The sequence below is a fragment of the Narcine bancroftii genome, chromosome 3 (assembly GCF_036971445.1).
Source record: "Narcine bancroftii isolate sNarBan1 chromosome 3, sNarBan1.hap1, whole genome shotgun sequence".
Classification (NCBI taxonomy): domain Eukaryota; kingdom Metazoa; phylum Chordata; class Chondrichthyes; order Torpediniformes; family Narcinidae; genus Narcine; species Narcine bancroftii.
The window spans coordinates 335,481,507-335,500,901 of record NC_091471.1 but is presented as its reverse complement, the minus strand read 5'-3'; the positions used below and the strand labels follow the sequence as shown (position 1 = coordinate 335,500,901).

The following is a 19,395-nucleotide window of genomic DNA, read 5'->3' as shown; positions in this document are numbered from 1 at the left end:
ACCATCAACGTTTTGGATTGGAGCCCTTCATCAAAGACTGGGAATGCAGAAAGGGGAGGGGGGGTGGGGAGCAGGTCAGTGGCCCATGTGGGAATGGTGAACCAGGCAGAGGCAAAGCATGATGGACAGAGGCAGAAGATTGCCAGACGCCAGATAGAGTGAGAGAGAGAGAGAGAGAGAGAGAGAGAAGCAAGAAGCAAAAAAGGGTCAGGTGGAAGAAGAGGAGTCACATAGAGCATAGTTGGTGATGAAAAGACAAAGGCAGCCAGTGCTGGAATCTTATGAGAGAAGGTGACAATGGTGATATAGAGACCTGATGGAACAGGGGCAGGGTGAGGTGAAGGAAAGAGTAGAAGAACATCTCATATTCCATTTGTGCAATCTACAATCCAATGGCAAGAACTTTTTTATCTAATATCAAGTTATGAGTCCCTCCTCTCCTTCAGACTACCCCCCCCCCACCTTTTATTATTCTTTCCCATCCTCTCCCTCCCAGATCCCATCCATTTTATTTGGTTTCATCCCCTTTCACCCTCATCTTCAAACTGGATCTATTCTATCTATTCTCTCTTCCCAACCACTGCCCCCTGCTTTGGTTCCATCTGGTCACTCATTATATCTCCATTGCTATCTACATCTTTGGTTTTTGTCCCAAAACCAAGTACAAACATTCTCAAAATTTATAACCATATAACCATATAACCATTTACAGCACGGAAACAGGTCATGTCGGCCCTTCAAGTCCGTACCGGTTCACTTGAACAACTCCACTAGCTCCTCCGCAAACTCCTGAGGAAGTAGAGGCTTTCTTCATGATGCCATTGGTGTGTATACCCACATAATAAAAGCTACCGTATATTTTTGTGTATAAGACGACTCTTGAAGCACCCAAAAAATACGCCAAAAATTGGGGTTGTCTTCTAGGCCAGATACCAAAATGTGACCTTAAAATTCTACTCAAAATACCACTCGATTGGTTCCATAACCCACTCTGACCTCATCCTACCACAGATTTTTAAGCTAACAGCATATTAGAAAGACATTTTTATTGTTAAAAAAAACATCTAAAATCCTTCAAAATCACTATCACCGTCTGAGGCCAAGAACTCAGCAAGTACATTTGGAGTCTCACTGTTTACACAGTCATCACACAGGTCCCAGTCTGAAAACGGATCTTTTGATAGCTTCTAAGCAATTTTTGTTTTTTGTCATATTACCAGATTTTTCCTGTTCATGAAACGGCTGCATCAGCTGAACCTTAAAGGCTGTACCTTTAAATTTTCTACTGCGCTGGGTTTGACCTCACCCACTTCACTGCATATGCTCTGTTTTTATTTCCTGCTTCTGTCCAAGTACCCATTCTGCAACGTGATTTTCCAACTCTGGCTAATGAATAATTCCTCTTCTCATTCAACATTGTTCCTTTGGTACTTTTAAAACATCTTCATTTTTTCTCCACTCTCTTACTATCTTCTCAGTTATGTCAAATGTCCTGGCAGCAGCACAGTTGGCAGATTTCTTGGCCACTTCAATCACTTTTAACTTAAAACTTGATGCATACTTTCTTTGTTTTGCTTCGTGTTAACCCCATGTTAACATCAACCTTCCGGCCATGTCAATGCGACACCACCTCATATTTTTGGGGGTCAGCTTATATACCTGATCTATGATAAAACCATGAAATTCAGGCTAAAATTGGAGACCCATCTTATCTGAAGGTCATATAATATGCAAAAATATACAGTAATTAAATAGAAAAATACTGCAAAGAAGCCACTGCATCTGTTGAATCACATAGCCCCTTCAAATCTATTTGTTGCACCATCTAAATCCATTTCATTCCTTTATATGATCCTGTTGCAGAGAGAAGTAAAATAAATCACTTCTATTGTACTTATTTACAAATGAAGTTAATGAGCCTCAACACTGACAACTTTCAAGCACCGATTCACCACTATGAAGATTTGTCATCTGTAGAGAGATTGACTAGAGTACGCTATTATTATTTCTTCAAGTTTGGAATAATGAAGGTTGATCTCACAGAAACATACATACAAAATTCATCGTATGCTTGACAGGATAGATGACAGTAGACCTACCCCTCAACCCTCTGACTTCCCCAACCCTCTCTTCTACCCTTGGATCCTTCATACCCTGCTGGTCTGCCCCATCCTTCTCCCCTCCTTTACACCCTCCACCATCCCCTCCATCCTTCTCCTCTCAGAGACTGAACACTCTGTCCTCAGAAGAGGCCACACCTTCGTCCCCCTTTCACCCACACCATGATGCTGAACACTTCTTCCATTAGCTTCGTCTCCATGCCCACTTTTATAACCAGGATTCTCCACGCTACAGACTCCTTCTCCCGCTTTAAACCTTCCTCCTCCTGGACACCTCGTTCTTCTGGCTGCTCTGGACTTTTATATTTCTAACTGCCTCCAAGACATCAACTGTATCAACTTCACCTCTCCCCTCATTCATTCCAATCTCACCCGTTCAGAACTCCTGGCCCTCCACTCTCTCTGCACCAATCTAAACCTCACTATCAAGCCTGCAGACAAGGGTGGTGCTGTTGTGGTCTGGCGCACTGACCTCTGGCCGAAGTCAATCAACTCTCAGACACCTCCTCTTACTGACCTCTCCAACAGGACCCCACCAAAACTCGTCAAACCACTGTATCACACACGTTCTCTGAACTCATCACTTCCATTCATCTCCCAGCACAGCCTCCAACTTTAGTTTCCCAACCCCACACTGACTGCTTTTACCTCCAACCTAAGATCCACAAATCGAATTGTCCCGGCAGACCCATCATGTCCGCATGCTCCTGACCCACCAAGTTGGTGTTCACTTACCTAAACTCTGTTTTGTCCCCCCAGTCCAGTCCCTTACCACCCACATCCGGGACACTTCACATGCCTTCTATCACTTCAACAATTTCCAGTTCCCTGAACTTGATAGCATCCCTATACACCTCCATCCCCCATATTGAAGGCATCAAACCTATTTGTTTCCTTCTGGACACAGACCCAACCAGTCACCCTCCTCCAGCTGACAGAACTAGTCCTCACCCTCATTAACTTCCTTTGACATCCTATTTTCTCCAGGTCAAAGGGGTAGCCATGGGTACCCACATATAACCATATAACCACTTACAGCACAGAACAGGCCAGTTCGGCCCTACTAGTCCATGCCGTAACAAACCCCCACCCTCCTAGTCCCACTGACCAGCACCCGGTCCATACCCCTCCAGTCCTCTCCTATCCATGTAACTATCCAGTCTTTCCTTAAATGTAACCAATGATCCTGCCTCGACCACGTCTGTCGGAAGCTCATTCCACATCCCCACCACCCTTTGCGTAAAGAAATTTCCCCTCATGTTCCCCTTATAATTTTCCCCCTTCAATCTTAAACCATGCCCTCTAGTTTGAATCTCCCCCACTCTTAACTGAAAAAGCCTATCCACGTTTACTCCGTCTGTCCCTTTTAAAATCTTAAACACCTCTATCAAGACCCCTCTCAATCTTCTACGCTCCAGAGAAAAAAGCCCCAGTCTGCACAACCTTTCCCTGTAATTCAAACCTTGAAATCCTGTCAACATTCTCGTGAACCTTCTCTTCACTCTCTCTATTTTGTTTATATCTTTCCTATAATTTGGTGACCAAAACTGTACACAGTACTCCAAATTTGGCCTCACCAATGCCTTGTACAATTTCATCATAACCTCCCTACTCTTGAATTCAATACTCCGATTTATGAAGGTCAACATTCCAAATGCCTTCTTCACCACACCATCTACCTGAGTATCAGCCTTGAGGGTACTATTTATCACAACTCCTAAATCCCTTTGTTGCTCTGCTCATCTCAATAGCCTACCATTTAATGCATGTGACCTATTTAGATTTGCCTTTCCAAAATGTAACACCTCACACTTATCTGTATTAAATTCCATCAGCCATTTCTCAGCCCACACCTCCAGCCTTCCTAAGTCACCTTTTAATCTACGGTAATCTTCCTCACTGTCCACAACACCACCAATCTTTGTATCATCCGCAAATTTGCTTATCCAATTCTCCACCCCTACTTCCAGATCGTTAATATATATAACAAACAATAGTGGACCCAGGACCGATCCCTGAGGAACTCCACTAGTCACCGGCCTCCAATTGGACAAACAATTTTCTACCACTACTCTCTGACACCTCCCATCCAACCATTGCTGAATCCATTTCACTACCTCCTCATTTATACCTAATTCCTCCACCTTTTTTCCTAACCTCCTGTGGGGAACTTTGTCAAAAGCTTTACTAAAGTCTAAATAGACAACATCCACAGCTTTCCCTTCATCAACCTTTTTTGTAACCCCCTCAAAAAATTCAATCAGGTTTGTCAAGCATGATCTACCCCTGACAAAACCATGCTGATTACTCCCTAGTACATTTGTAAATACCATCCCTCAGAACACTTTCCATCAACTTGCCCACCACAGACGTCAGACTCACGGGCCTATAATTCCCAGGTTTACATTTAGACCCTTTCTTAAACAGAGGAACCACATGCGCCACCCTCCAATCCTTTGGCACTACCCCCGTGGCCAGTGACATCCTAAATATCTCTGTTAATGGCCCCACTATCTGTCCACTAGCCTCCCTGAGTGTCCTTGGGAATATTTTGTCCGGTCCCAGAGATTTATCCACCTTTATCTTTTTCAACACAGCCATCACTACCTCCTCGGTTATTCTTATATGCTTTATTACCTCCCCACTATTTTTCTTTACCTCAACTGGTTCAATATTTTTTTCCCTAGTGAATACCGAGGCAAAGAAATCATTCAAAATTTCCCCCATTTCCTCTGACTTCTCACTCAGCCTACCCTCACTCTCTACAAGGGGTCCAATTTTATCCCTCACTAATCTTTTACTTTTAATGTACTTATAGAAACCCTTTGGATTTATTTTTACTCTGTCTGCCAAAGCCTCTTCGTGCCATTTTTTGGCCTTTCTAATTTCTTTCTTAAGATTCCTTCTACACTCCTTGTAGTCCTCCTTCAAATTGTCAGCTCTCTGTTCTTTATACCTTTTGTACCTCCCTTTTTCTCCTAACCAAATTTCCAATATTCCTCAAAAACCAAGCCTCCCTATGACTTCCAGCCTTTCCTTTGATCCTCACTGGGACATAACTACTCTGTACCCTCAAAATTTCTTTTTTGAATATCCTCCATTTTTCATTTACACCCTCGCCTTAAAATATCCTGTCCCACTCAATACTCCCCAAATCCCTTCTTATTCCTTCGAAATTTGCTCTTCTCCAATCCAGAACCTCAACTTTAGGCCCCTCCTTGCTCTTCCCTAAAACTACCTTAAAACTAACAGAATTATGATCACTAGACCCAATTGGATTTCCAACATTAATGTCTGATACCTGACCTAACTCGTTCCCTAACAGGAGATCCAGTATTACACTGTCCCGAGTCGGTTCTTCTACTAATGGACACCAGCTATGCCTGTCTTTTTGTTGCAAAGGCCCTTTAACTATTCCTCTGCTATATCATGCTCATTGACTTTATCCATTTTGCTGCTGAATTCCACCCGACCTCAAATTCACTGGGTCTATCTCTAGCAACATTCTCCCTTTCCTCGATCTCTCTGACTCCATCTCAGGACATAAACTCTCAACATATATCTTCTACAAACCGACCAACCCAATAACTACCTCAACTGCACCTCCACACCCTGTCCCCTAGAAGGATTCCATTCTCTTTTCTCAATTCTTTCATCTCCACTGCATCTGCTCCCAGGACAAGGACTTCCATGCCAGATCATCAGAGATGTCCTCCTTCTTCAAACAATGTGGATTTCTCTCTACCACCATTAACTCGGCCCTCACCCGCATATCCTCCCTTACCTGAACATCTACTTTGGCTTTCTCTGCTCCCACATGCAACAAGGAGAGGATTCCCTTCATCCTTACCATCACGCCAGCCTCCGCATCCAACATATCCTCCTCCACCATTTCCACCACCTACTACATGATCCCACCACTACACACATATTCCTCTCTCCTCCCCTTTCTGCCTTCCACAGGGACCATTCCCCCTATGACTCACTTGTCCACTCCTCCCTCCCCATTATTTGTCTCCTTGGCACCTACCCCTGTGACCGCACCTCCTCCTTCACCACCAAACAGTTCCCTTATGAACCTGCGGGGGTCATCTACTGCATCCAGTGGTCCTGTTGTGGTCTCCTCTACATCGGAGAGACTGGTTGCAGTCTGGGAGATTGCTTTGATGAGCACCTTTTCTCTGTTCGCCACAATAGCTTGGACCCCCCAGTGGCCACTTAAGGGATTACTTAAGGTGGTATGTGAGTAGAAAAAAATATGATTGAGAACCACTGGTCTCGTCTTTTCCAGCCAGATACTATGCTCAGCCACAAACACAAATGTCTCAGCAACTAGACCCCATGCTGATTCCACCAACACTCTCATTACACTGTGAAACTCAGAAGAACTCTTGCAGAGCCACTTCCAGACCATCTGAGATCAATTCACTTGACAAAGCCTGGAAATGGGATTTCAGACTGGACCCCTCCTATTCTGCATGGCCAGGAATCACTCAAATAGGCAGAGACATCTCAAAACATTGTCCAGCCAAATCAACGATGACATAAAGATCAGGGAACCTTGTACCTAAGTAAAGATCTGAAACCACAGCAATTCGCCTCCTGTCACAATTGCTCCGCAGAATATGCAATCTCACTGGTTCTTTACTCACCCCTAGACCACATAGACAACAGCAACTTGCAGATCAGGCTACTTTTCATCCACTACAGCTCAGTCTTCAACACTATAATACTATAATAAAGCTTTAAAAATTGGTCCTCTGCAACTGGATCCTTGACTTTTTCATCAGAAGACCAAACTCAGTGCGAATCAGAAACATCTCTCCCCACTATCAGCACAGCCAAACCTCAAAGATGCACACTTCGCCCACTGTTCTTGCTCTCCACCCATGACCGTTTGGCTTGGTGTAATTGGACTGCATGGGTTTCATGTGCCAGAAGGGCCTTCTGCTATGCTGTATTGTTAAAATTTGAAAAATAAATGCATTTAAATAGTTCTCTTCAATTAGCAAATCTTTTGGATTTTTGCAGCAATCCCTCTTACTCAACCACAAGTTATCAAAATTCCAATTCCATGCTGTCTGAAAGGAGTTTGCATGTTCTCCCCATGTGTGCGTGGATTTTCTCTGGGGCTCCGGTTTCCTCCCATCATTCAAAAATGTAACAGGGGTGTGTAGGTGAATGGGGTGTAAAGTGGGCGGCACAGACTCGTGGGCCGAAATAGCCTGTTACCATGCTGAATGTCTAAATTTAAATTTTAAAATCTAAATTTAACTCTCAACCTGTGACCAGTCCAATATCATAAATGTTAGGGCACTGCATGCTGGAACAACAGCTTATAATTAAACATGGTCTGGCTGCTTGTGTTGGTGGAAGACTCAGTGAAAGGCTTATTGATAGTCAAACCGGCATTCATAAAGGAAGAAGATTGCCCCTGTCCTTTGTTTATATTTATTAATCTGGACAAATAAGTGCACCACTGAATTCAAATAAGCATGAATATATGCACAAACATGCCCTGAGATTCAGGCAATGAGTGAATAACCACCCAGAGATCTCTCTCCTCTCACTTTCTACCATTGTCTTTGCAAACTGCAATAACCATCTAACAATTACAGTACGGAAACAGGCCATATTGGCCCTTCTAGTCGGCACCAATTTAAGTGAAACTCCACTAGTTCCACCTACCTGCTCCCTGCTCATAACTCTCCAACCCCCTCACATCCATGTACTCATCCAACCTCCTCTTAAATGACAAAATTGACCCTGCTGCAACCACCTCTTCCGAAAGGTCATTCCACTCAGCCACCACTCTCTGAGTGAAGAAGCTTCCTCTTATGTTACTTCTAAAGTTTTGCCCCCTCACCCTGAACTTATGACCCCTCGTTCCAATCTCTCCCACCCGTGTTGGGTGTCCCTGATCAATCCCTGCCCCTCTAGATACTTATACATATTATCTCTAAGAATACTTTCCATTAGTTTACCCACCACTAACGTCATACTTACTGGCCGATAATTGCTGGGCCTACACCTGTTCACAATTTTTCAATATCTGACCACCACTTCAGCTTACATACAATAAATGAACAGAAGACACCTATTTGTTGCAAAGCTCCACATCACCATTAGAAATGACAGTTGTAGAATACATGTACATGTTAATAAAAAAAACTAATGTGTTTGACCTGAAGCATTAATTCTATTTCTCTCTCTTCAAATACCACCTGACATTCAGAGCACCTCTAACATTTTCAATTTTTATTTCAGATTTTCAATATCTGCATGGTTTCTTTTTAAAGAACAAATATGATTTTGTTCTGTAGTTACCTCATCTACCAATGCATTTGATAAAACAAAAATACTTTTAAATACTCCTCATCTACCAATGCATTTGATAAAAGAAAAATACTTTTAAATACTGTCTTTCAGTTGTTTTTTATATATATAGTGTGGTGCATAATCAAAGTCATATTTTAATAAGCATTTCCAAAAAAGAGCCACAGAGATATCTCAAGACATGGATGGTCCTGACAGACCACATATGCAGGAAGTACCACCAATAGCTTTCCCTGATGTACAAAGTTCTGAGCTCAAGTAGTTGCTGAATTCATTGCAAAGCACAAGACAAGAGTTTCCTAGATCGTATTCTGAAAGTTCAGGTCAGTTTGTAGATAGTCCGCTGAATGACTGTGCCGCATATGCATCTCTCTCAATCCAGATCTCAGCAATAGGGGCCAGGTGAAAGGGAGAACACCTTGAAGATGGACACTCCAGAACAAAGCACCATGGGACAACAGACTGAATGAATGTGGGAGAAAGAGGACAGAAATGCAGTGGTCATTATGTGGTGGGTGCCAAATGTTGATGATTGCATAAACACTGAGAGATGGCTCAGAACATCCTGAGGGAGGAAGGTGGAGACCCCATCAAAACCAATGGCAAATGAAGGAATGAGCATAGTTCTCCAATCGGAGCTGCAGGTCCTGGGGCCATAGTTTAAAATTAGATTCTTGAAGGCAGTTATTTCCATGGCTCCCCACCAATGAAATCAAAAACAGGAATACTGTTCAGATTAATTTTTAGCTCAAGTCACAGTGTCATTGGGAAGCTGTCCCAGATGGATTGCTTTCACCTTGAGCAACATCCTAGATTTTTTTGGGAGGGGATATTAATAGTGCAATTGGAAAGGATTTCAAAAAAAATTAGCAAGGGATGAGCAAAGTAGTCAATAATGGGAAGGAGAAATAAGGTGCCAAAGTAACAGTTGTGTTTAATAGGGATTGATTGGAACAGACCAATATAGACTACGAAGACTAACAAAGTCAGCTTCAGAATGCATGTGTATAAATGCACAACATGTCAATAAAGTCAGTGATCAACAAGTACAATAGTTTCATGGGGTGATGATGTGGTGTCAGCATTTTTAATAAAGGATAATACTGACAAATTAATATTCTTGAACACAAGGCACTAAGAAAGGATAGAGAGGGGAAGAAAAATGGTCCTAAGGAGGTACTGATTAAGGGGTGTGGGAGAGAGATAATGTCCTTCAGTGCTCTAGTACGGAGTTTTTCTGTCTGGAATTGAGTAGCAGGAAAGGAGATATGGGTTTTCTACCAGTCACCAAAGGATAAGAGGGAGATTAAACACAATAATCAGGAAAAGTTAAAAGCCACATGGGAAGGTTTGGGTTAATAAAACAGACTTGTTACAAATAAGTCATATTTGATTAACCTGTGATTTTTTTTGTTGAAGAAAGGTTGATGTCAGGAATATAGATAATGTGGAGTTTTAGAAAGTATTTGATAAAGTCAGATGCAAAAAGTTGATTAGCAAAAAAGTATTTATGATTAAGGTATGGGTAAGCAGGGTGAATGTGATAGCAGGAAGGGTAGAAATAGGAATGCAGATTTATTTTAATTGTGTGAAGCTGTGTTAAAATGTTGTACTTTTAGAAACAGAATGTTTCTTTTCATTTTTAATCCCTTGAATAGTTAACAAAATTCTTTGAAGATTTTCACGGTTTGAAATGGTCAGAGGAGTGGCTCAGCGAGCTGTTTCACCTCTTGAGAGCTGTGTTTGGTCTTGCGTCCATTCTGCGGCACTAACAGTTTCACTTTGAGGGTTGTAGCTGACTTTGCCCACAAGCTGGTGCTGATGTTGGTAATCCAATAGTCCAAAATCAACTGTAAATGCAGGTGGCTTGAATTTGACCAGGTTCTAGTCCACTATTTATCTTTCCTTCCACAAACCTCAGCTTCTGTGATGGAAAAGGCCAGGCAGAAATAAAAAGTGCATTGTTGGAGAGAACTGTTTGCCATGTGGGTCCTTCTTAGATTGCACAAGGAGTACTCTCAAGGATCAATCTTCTGTTGCAGAGTGCCAGGAGGGCCCTCCTCCTTTCAATGATTACTTCTTATCTCACAACTCTCAACAGATGACACAAGGCATCAGACACCAGCACCACTAGATATCAAGCCACTACCCCTCCTTCTTCCCGCCTCATAACTGAGCAGATGTATTTCTCTACAGAACAATTGCCATAATTTGTCAGTTGAATGCAGATAATGAACACAATGACAACATCATTCTAGGAGAGCTGTGGGTGCTTTCTATGCCCCTGACCTTTCTGTATCACCAGCCAGAGGAAAAATGTACACGACAGATCCTGTGTTTTAACCCATCACTCCATGCACTGGACACATTTGTCAATGAAAGTTAAACAAGTGAAGTGCACAAAAGTGCTGAAGAAACTCAGCAGGTCACACATCATCCATAGGAAAGCTACCCAATGTTTCAGGCCTGAGCCCTTCATCAGGAACATGGGAAAACAGATAGACCCCTGAATAAAAAGGTGGGTGGAGGGGGAAAGGGGAAGAGCATACGCTAACAGGTAAAGGTGGATATAGGTGGGAGGGTAGAGGAGAAAAATGATTGGGGAGAGGGCTATGAAGGATAGCTCTGGGAGAAGGAAGGTAAGGGTGTGAGAGCTGAAGGAAGGGATTAGACGAATGAGGGAAAAAGAGACTGGGGATTAACAGAAATTGGAGAAGTTGATACTTAGGCTGCCTGATTGGAGACTGAGGTTGGATTTAACATAACCTGCCACAATTGAGGTTCAACTGCAGATATCAAATAAAATTTAGTTTAGAAGAGCATCCAGAAGTGCCCTGTGGGAATCCAATCAGACAAAAATTCACGTCAAACAAAAAGACCAAACAATGGGTCAAAGATTGAAAGGAATGTTTACAGGCTTTAAAATTGGTGAGGCTTGGGAATGGAGTTCTAATTTTTAAAATGACCACAGGGTTGCAATTAAACAGCCAAATAAAGCAAAGGATACAAAAGTTGCCAGAGCTGGAGTGGTAACGTAAATGTAGAGATAAAACAGTTACAGGTCCTTCAAGCCCACAAGCCTGCACCATCCAATTAAACTATCAATCCCGCACATCTTTGGAAAGTGGGAGGAAACTGGAGGCCCTGGAAGAAACCTCCACAGTCATGGGAAAAACATACAAACTTCTTACAGATAGAGGCAGATTTGAACCCAGGTCGCTGGCGTTGTGCTAACCAGTACACTAACCAGTACACTAGCCAGTACACTAACCAGTACACTAACCAGTACACTAACTATGCTGCCCTATGCATTTCTGTACAGTTTTCTGACAGTTCTGAGGACATAAACAAAGAGAGAGAAGCAGCTAGGAGCCAGACAATGATTGGAGAGTACCACAACTGAGATCATCCCTGTTCACTCTGCACTCCTCAGCCACAGTCTTGACATTGATTAAAAAGAGGTGGTTCCTCCCCAACCAAAGACCAGAGGCCAATAATGACAATCTTGCTCACCAACAGGACTGCAAGAAACTAACATTATCTCACCAGGCAGGGACACTTCTCAGTGCTGAACAATAGATTCATAAAACATTTCTATCAATGGTATGCATGAAGCCAGTCACATGGAAATTATCAATCAACAACAGATTGATAAAGTTATAATAATAAAAACTGAAGCATCATCTTGAAGACTGCAGCTTCACAAGTTCAAATACAATGCACAATGAAGTAAAACATTCTCTATCATCAACATCCAAAGATGAATCCCTAAATTCATCCAAGTTTATACACCATTTCTAGCCCCACCTTTGGCTTATTCTCTCCATAAGTACCTAGTTCTGCTTTGTTAACAGGAAGACTATAGTCTGTAATCTTTCTACATACCTGTTTCACTGGATGATGTTGTGCCATCAAGCCAATAACCATTTCCGGCAGCGCCATGGGTATACTATTCAGCAGGTTTTTAAATGCTGTCACAATTTGCCTCGATTTGATTGTCCATTCTGGCCGGTTGGTGAGATTTGCCAGCCGTACAAGGTTGGAAGCAGCCACAGCATTGCCACTAGGCTCTGCACCATCCTGATCTGCATCAGAAAGAACAAGGACAATAATCACTTCTGTTATTTGGATCAAACAATGATGAACTTCACAAATCAAATTAGCAGTAATAATGGAGGATGAATTCATGGCACGTGATCAGTATGTCGGTGAACCAGCAAGGTAGAAAATTATATTAGATCTCGTGTTGTTGAATGGGAAGAGGATAATAATTCAGGGGATTTCAAGGAAGAATAAGCAAAATATGATAAATTTTTACATAAAAAGTGAAAGTGATTTAGTTCAATCAAAAATCAGGCTTTCAAATTTAATCCATGAATGCAGTATAAGAGATATGAGGTGGCCACATTTAACCAAGCAGTGGGTAGCATTTAAAAAATTAATACACAATTTACATGTGTCTCATAAGGGTGGAAAGACTTTGCAGGAAAGTGGCCCGGCCCTGGCAAACAAGAAAAGTGGGCAAATCAAAGGAAAAAGCTCGTAAGGAAAGATCAAATAGAATATGAGAGTAATATGGCAAGAATCTATTGTCCCCGTAAGTTAGCCCCATTTGTCTACGTTTCACCTATTTTCCACTAAACATTGTCATTGATGGCCTTTTGAGGATTATTTTCATCCAACTCAAAACTTGCATATCTAGTATACATAGGTAACGAAGGATGACGTTCGGAAACGAGACAAACACCCTATTTCTTTAAATTATGGTAATACTGCAGGAATGGCCTCCACATCTTGTGAAAATTCATATTTACATCTTTAATATTATGTTTAATGTTTTCTAAACTTAGGAAAGACATAACCTCCTGTAACCATTGACTATGAGTAGGTGGAAAGAATTCTATTGGTGTTCCTCAAACATGATTTCCCTGTCAAAATCCATCAGCTGTCTCTTCCACTGCAAGCCTGCAGCCTTCCAACAGCTTGACAACAACTAACGAGAAGGATACATGTATGAGCAGCAGAATAAGTGGTGGGACATGGAAGACAGGGACTGGAGGTGGACTTTAAAGTGATCAGTCAACACTTGCAGGGCTTTGGTCTTGCATTCACAAAAATAGTTTGGAATGATTACCTTCTTTGACTTGTTCCAGGTATCCAGTTTCTCTGGATACGTGGAAGACAAAATTTCAGTTAAGCTTACACAGAGGCAAGCGAAATTATACAGAACAATAAAAATAACAAAAAAAATTGAACTTTTGTGTCATCTTTCATGGTGAAAGACACAGAATATCACTTTCAAATACTGTACGGTAACAAGCCTTACCAGCCCATGATCCCTGCTGTTGAAATACACCAATAAACCTACAGACCCCAAACATTTTTGGAGGGTGAGAGGAAATGGGAGTGCCCAGAAGAAACCCACACAGACATGGAGAGAACATACAAATTATGCTGGATTCAAACCTAGTTGCTGTAATAGCATTGTTGAATTAAGTGTTACATTAGGGATAACAATGGAGATGAGGAAATGAAACAAAGGTCCCTCATTTCACAAACTCGGGAGATATTTCCAGTTATCCTTGTTCACCAGATCATCTCTATGCAGTCATCTGCTGCGGCAAAGCAGCTGCAAGGATTTATCATTGAACATTTAAAGCATTTTATGTGTCATAAATTTTAATACGAGTTAATTTAAAACTTAAATCCCTCATCATCCTTTATTTGGATTGTAACAACAATTTAAATATTCTCAGCCAATTACTTGACCATTAAACATAATTTCTATAATATATGCTAACATTCCAATGCCCTCATATCACTGAACAATTGACCTTAGTTTTAAGTAAGCATATTCAGCTCATTACTCAAGGTTCTTGTACATTTCTCACAAGGTGGTATATATGAAAGTTTTCCAAGCTTTTAAAACCTCTGCTGCCAAAGGGTTGCTGTTAATATTGCCACACCTTAAACAAATGCCTTCGTTTTCCCCCTCAAAAGTTTATCAGTGTGTGCACGATAATTTATTAACGCAGCAATGAACGAAAATCTTTACGACAAAAGGGGACCTAATGATCTCTGCACTAGTTCCTTTTTTTTAATACGAGTAGGTGCCTCCAGAAAACCTTGTGCAGTCTAGTTTTGAGTTAATGTAATTTAAGTGATACATTTTTTAAGCGTGGCATCACCAATTTAATGCAAGATACAGTTTAATTTAAAACACTGCTTGATACAAAACTTTGCCTTTTCTTGTTACTGAAGCAACATTTCTGCCAAAATATGCAATGCATCTGCGGGCAGACATGCCTTTATAAGTGAATAGAGATTACAGCACAGTCCACAGAGCGCTGGCCAAGGGACTTCAGAGCTTGCCATCACATGGTGAGCACAAATTTCTGCAGGTTCTGCAGCTCACAAGCTGGGAGATCCACGAGCTGAACACAAGTCAGGTGGATCCAGTGCAAGTATGGCCATCCATTCTAGTGAAATGTAGAAATCAGGTGCTTGAAGAAATAAACTCAGCCAATTACTTGATTGTTAACCAAACAATTAATGCACAATTAAACCAGCTTAAACATTTTAGTTATTCTAAGTGCATAGTTTTCTTCACCTAATCAGCTTTGACATTACTTTTAAGTTTTTGATAAGCTCTAAGTGGTTGTAAATATGTAAATCAAATAGTAAATTTAACATCAGGGAAATTCTTGCCATGCCTCCAGACAATTGCGTCAGGAGAGATCATGCATTGCCTTGCTATGGTCATTCCAGTTTCTTTCTTCTTTGGCTTGGCTTCGCGGACGAAGATTTATGGAGGGGTAATGTCCACGTCAGCTGCAGGCTCGTTTGTGGCTGACAAGTCCGATGCGGGACAGGCAGACACGGGAAAATTGGTGGGTTGGGGTTGGGTGTTGGGTTTTTCCTCCTTTGTCTTTTGTCAGTGAGGTGGGCTCTGCTGTCTTCTTCAAAGGAGGTTGCTGCCTGCCGAACTGTGAGACGCCAAGATGCACGGTTGGAGGCGATATCAGCCCACTGGCGGTGGTCAATGTGGCAGGCACCAAGAGATTTCTTTAGGCAGTCTTTGTATCTCTTCTTTGGTGCACCTCTGTCTCGGTGGCCAGTGGTCATTCCAGTTTAACCCTATCAGAAACATCAGCCTTCCCCACCACCCTTCCTCAGCTTAACAAGCTTGTTTAGTCTCCTTCCCAGTTCTGATGAAGGGTCTTTGACCTGAAACATTGACTCCATTTCTCTTCCCATGAAAGCAGGCTGAGCTGTTGAATATTTCAGCATTATTTTTATTTTATAAGATGAAAGAATCATTTGCTTCCTGACTGTCTGCTGCAACTATATGTCAGCTTTCAGTAACTTGTGAACGAGGACACACAGGCCCTTCAATTCTCAATCTTTCCCAATTTCTCACCATTTCAGAAATATTCAGCTCTTCTGATTCTTCCACGAGAAGTTGATGTTTACTGTCTTAAACAATGAAACTCTTACTTGCTGATGTTTCCCAAATACATAAAACTCACAACACATAACATACAAGAAGAGAAAAATAATAATATAAAATAATAAATTATATCAAGCTGGAGAAGATGTGGAGAAGATTAACAAGGATGTTGTCAGGACTTGGGGGTCTGAGCTATAGGGAGAGGTTGAGCAGGTGAAGACTTTATTTCTTGGAGCCCAGGAGGATGGCGGGGGTGGGGGGGGGGGGTGATCTCAAAAGAGGTGTACAAAATCATGAGGAATAGATCAGGTGAATGCAAGTAGTCTTTTGCCAAGAGTAGGGAAATTGGTAACCATAGGTTTAAGGTGAGGAGGGAGAAATTTAACAGGAACCTGAGGGGTAACTTTTTTTTTACACACAGAGTGGTAAGTGTGTAGAATGGCTGCCAGAGGAGGTGGTTGAGGCAAGTACTACTGCAATGTTAAAAAAGAATTTCACAGATACATGGATAGGATGGGGTTAGAGGGATATGGGCCAAATGCAGGCAGGTGAGACTTTGTGGGTAGGACATTTTGGTCAACATGGGCAGTTGGGCTGAAGGGCCTGTTTCCATGCTGTATGACCCTATAAAAGATGAAAAATAGATATTTACAGTTAGTTGGAGTGCAATAGAAAAGTATGTTAGTAGTGCAGAGAGACCTTTGGCTGCCCTGAAGTAGTTCAATGGTGAGGGGTATGAGATTATAACTGTTGGTGGAAAAAACAGTTCTTGACCCAAGAGCTTCTGGACTTCACGCTTCTGTACCTTCTGTCTAAAGGAGGGCATGCCAGGGTGACGGGGGCTTCTTTATGAACTTGCCTGCCTTCTTAAGGCATTGCCTCACACAGACATCTTCAATGAATGGGAGGTCGGAGTCCATGATGGATTTGGCAAGGTTTTCCACTTCTGGGAATTCAAATTTCTAAAGCAAAATCTGATGTAACTATTTGGTATACTTTCCACAGAACACCTATAGGATATTGTGCAACAGAATCAGAAAAAGAAAAATGGGACACAAGGAATTAAAATGCAGTGAAATATCTCAACATGATGGCCACTAAGGCCAGCTCTCACGAGAGGTTGGCCACTGCTGTCAACCTCTAACGAGTCGTTATTTTTCATAGATAAGTCTGATTTTCACTGTAATCATATAAGTTTTATATTTTTCTTTATTTTTTAAAATTTCAGTCGTGTGTGCGGATGGACCTAAGTTGCATAGGTCACAAGTCAGGGAGTACCTGTATTTAAAAACAAGCAGAATTTCCATAAACTCAAAACATCTATGTGCCTTTTTCACGGTGGTCTTGCTATGCTGGTTCAGGGGTGTTCCACCATCAATGAAGTCAGGTGTGTAATCCTTCAGCTTCCCCTTCCTAATATCCACCATTAACTCCTTGGTCTTATTGATGTTGAGAGCAATTTTGTTGTTCTGGCGCCATATCACCAGGTTCTCATCTCCATTTTGTATTCCAACTCATCATTTCATGTTATTCAAGCAAAAATTGTGGTGTTGTCAGGGATTTTATAGATTTTACTGGAGCAATGGCACAGTCATGCGTATCGAAAGGAATTAGCAGGTACCTCTGTGTGCGAGGAGGTGATGTTGCCAATCCATAAAGATTGGGGTCTGCCAAGTAGGAACTCAAGGATTCTGTTGCAAAGTAAGTCAGGATCCCTGAATATAGTTATCAATTTATGACGGTGCTGAATGCTGCGCTGCAGTCTACCATGTTGATGCCCATCCAGTCGATTCAAAACCCTTGAAGCCTCTGCAATTCTCATCAAGTTTCTCATTCTCAAAATGTTTCATGTAATCAGAAAACTTGGAAATGTTATATGTGGCCAATCACATCCTGCCAACCTGAGGGAGACCTGTTCATTCCTATTCTTGGCTTTCTGCTAACTAATTCTCAATCCACGATAGATTATTAAACCTAATCACATGCATTTTGTATTTAATTACCAACATCCTGTGGGGAACCCCATTGGAACAGTTTCAAAAATCCAAATACACCTTATCCATTGGTCCATTTCATCCACTCCACTCAATGCGTCTTTGTTGAGATTTACCGCTCCTAATATTTGAGAATCAGAATCAATTGTCATGAACAAGTCATGAAATTTCATGTTTTGCAGCACATCAGAGTGCAAACGTTCATATTATAACCATCTTATGACATTACTATAGAAAAATAGTGCACAAAAAGTAAGGCAGTGCCTTTGGTTCATTAATTATTCAGGAATCTGATGGTAATGGGGAAAAGCTGTCCTTGTGCCATTGTGCTCCTGTACCTTATTCTGATGGTAACAGAGTGAAGAGGGCATGACCTGGGTGGTGGGGGGCTTTGAGGATCGAGGCTGCTTATTTAAGACACCAGTTCATGTAGAGGTCCTCAATGGAGTGAAGTCTGGTGCCTGTGATGTCGCAGGGTGAGTTAACAACCCTCTGGAGTTTATTCTTATCCAGATAGATGGTGCCTCCATACCAGGCAATGATGCAACCAGCCAGAATGCTCTCCATGGTACACCTGTAGAAGTTTACGAAATTCTTCGGTGACATACCAAATCTCCTTAGGCACCTCACAAAGTATAGCTGCTGGCGGGCCTTCTTCGTGATTACATCAATGTGGAGGCTCCTGAACAGAGATGTTGACACCCAGGAATTTGAAGTTCTTGACCCTCCCCACTACTGAGCCCTCGATAATGACTGGGTCATGTTCTCCTGACTTCCTCCTAAGGTCCACAATTGTCCCCTTGGTTTTTCTGACATTGAGCGCGTTTGTTGTCGTTACACCATTCAACGAGCTGATCTGCCTCCCTCCTATACACTTCCTCATTGCCGTTTGTGATCCTGCCAACAACTGTGGTGTCATCAGCAAACTTGTAGATGGCATTGGAATTGTCCCTGGCCACACAGTCATGGGTGAGTATAACGAGTAGAGCAGTGGGCTAAGCACGGATCCTTGTGGTGCACCTGTGTTGATAGTCAGTGAGGAGGAGACGTTTCTAGATGCCTTGTTATTACCTTTCTTACAGATGTCAGCACTTTTTCTACAATTGGATCCGGCTAACAGATTGGCAGTCCCTTCTTTCTGAAATTGTGCAGTTTCATTTGCTACCCTCCAATCTGCAGGATGGAAGTTGTGAGAATCCTGTGAAAGCTCACTGAAATTTACCTTGAGTAGCCAAGCCAATAGCTAATTGTAAATTGCAGTATGGACCAGACTGGACAAGGCACTTGTAATTGCTTGAAGGAAATATATTTATAACAAGGTTCCACCGAAGCTTCTACCCTTTCAGAACCCCATTGCAAAACCTTGAGTTTAGCTTTCAAAAAGTGCTTTCAAAAAACTGGTCACAGTTTGCTTTTAGGCAGCAAACAATTTAAAAAAAACCTTAATATTTTTAACCAATAAGAAGAAACATTAACTCACTGTAGTGAGTAATAC

The 19,395-nt window shown here is 41.8% G+C and overlaps 1 protein-coding gene across 27 annotated transcripts in view; it reads right to left on the bottom strand.

Annotated features, from left to right (window-relative positions):
• Nucleotides 1-19,395, bottom strand: part of spata20 (spermatogenesis associated 20) — a 352,217-nt gene that overhangs the window by 221,737 nt on the left and 111,085 nt on the right. For 26 of the 27 annotated variants that reach the window (XR_011354678.1, XR_011354681.1, XR_011354685.1 and 23 more), the window contains one exon: nt 12,342-12,541. Coding sequence is in view for 21 of the 27 variants with exons in the window: in XM_069929404.1 (XP_069785505.1) it covers nt 12,342-12,541 (200 nt within the window). In the remaining 6 variants the exon portion in view is untranslated. Of the gene's footprint in view, nt 1-10,085; nt 10,381-12,341; nt 12,542-19,395 lie in introns of those variants that run through there. The other variant, XM_069929422.1, reaches the window with a different exon arrangement.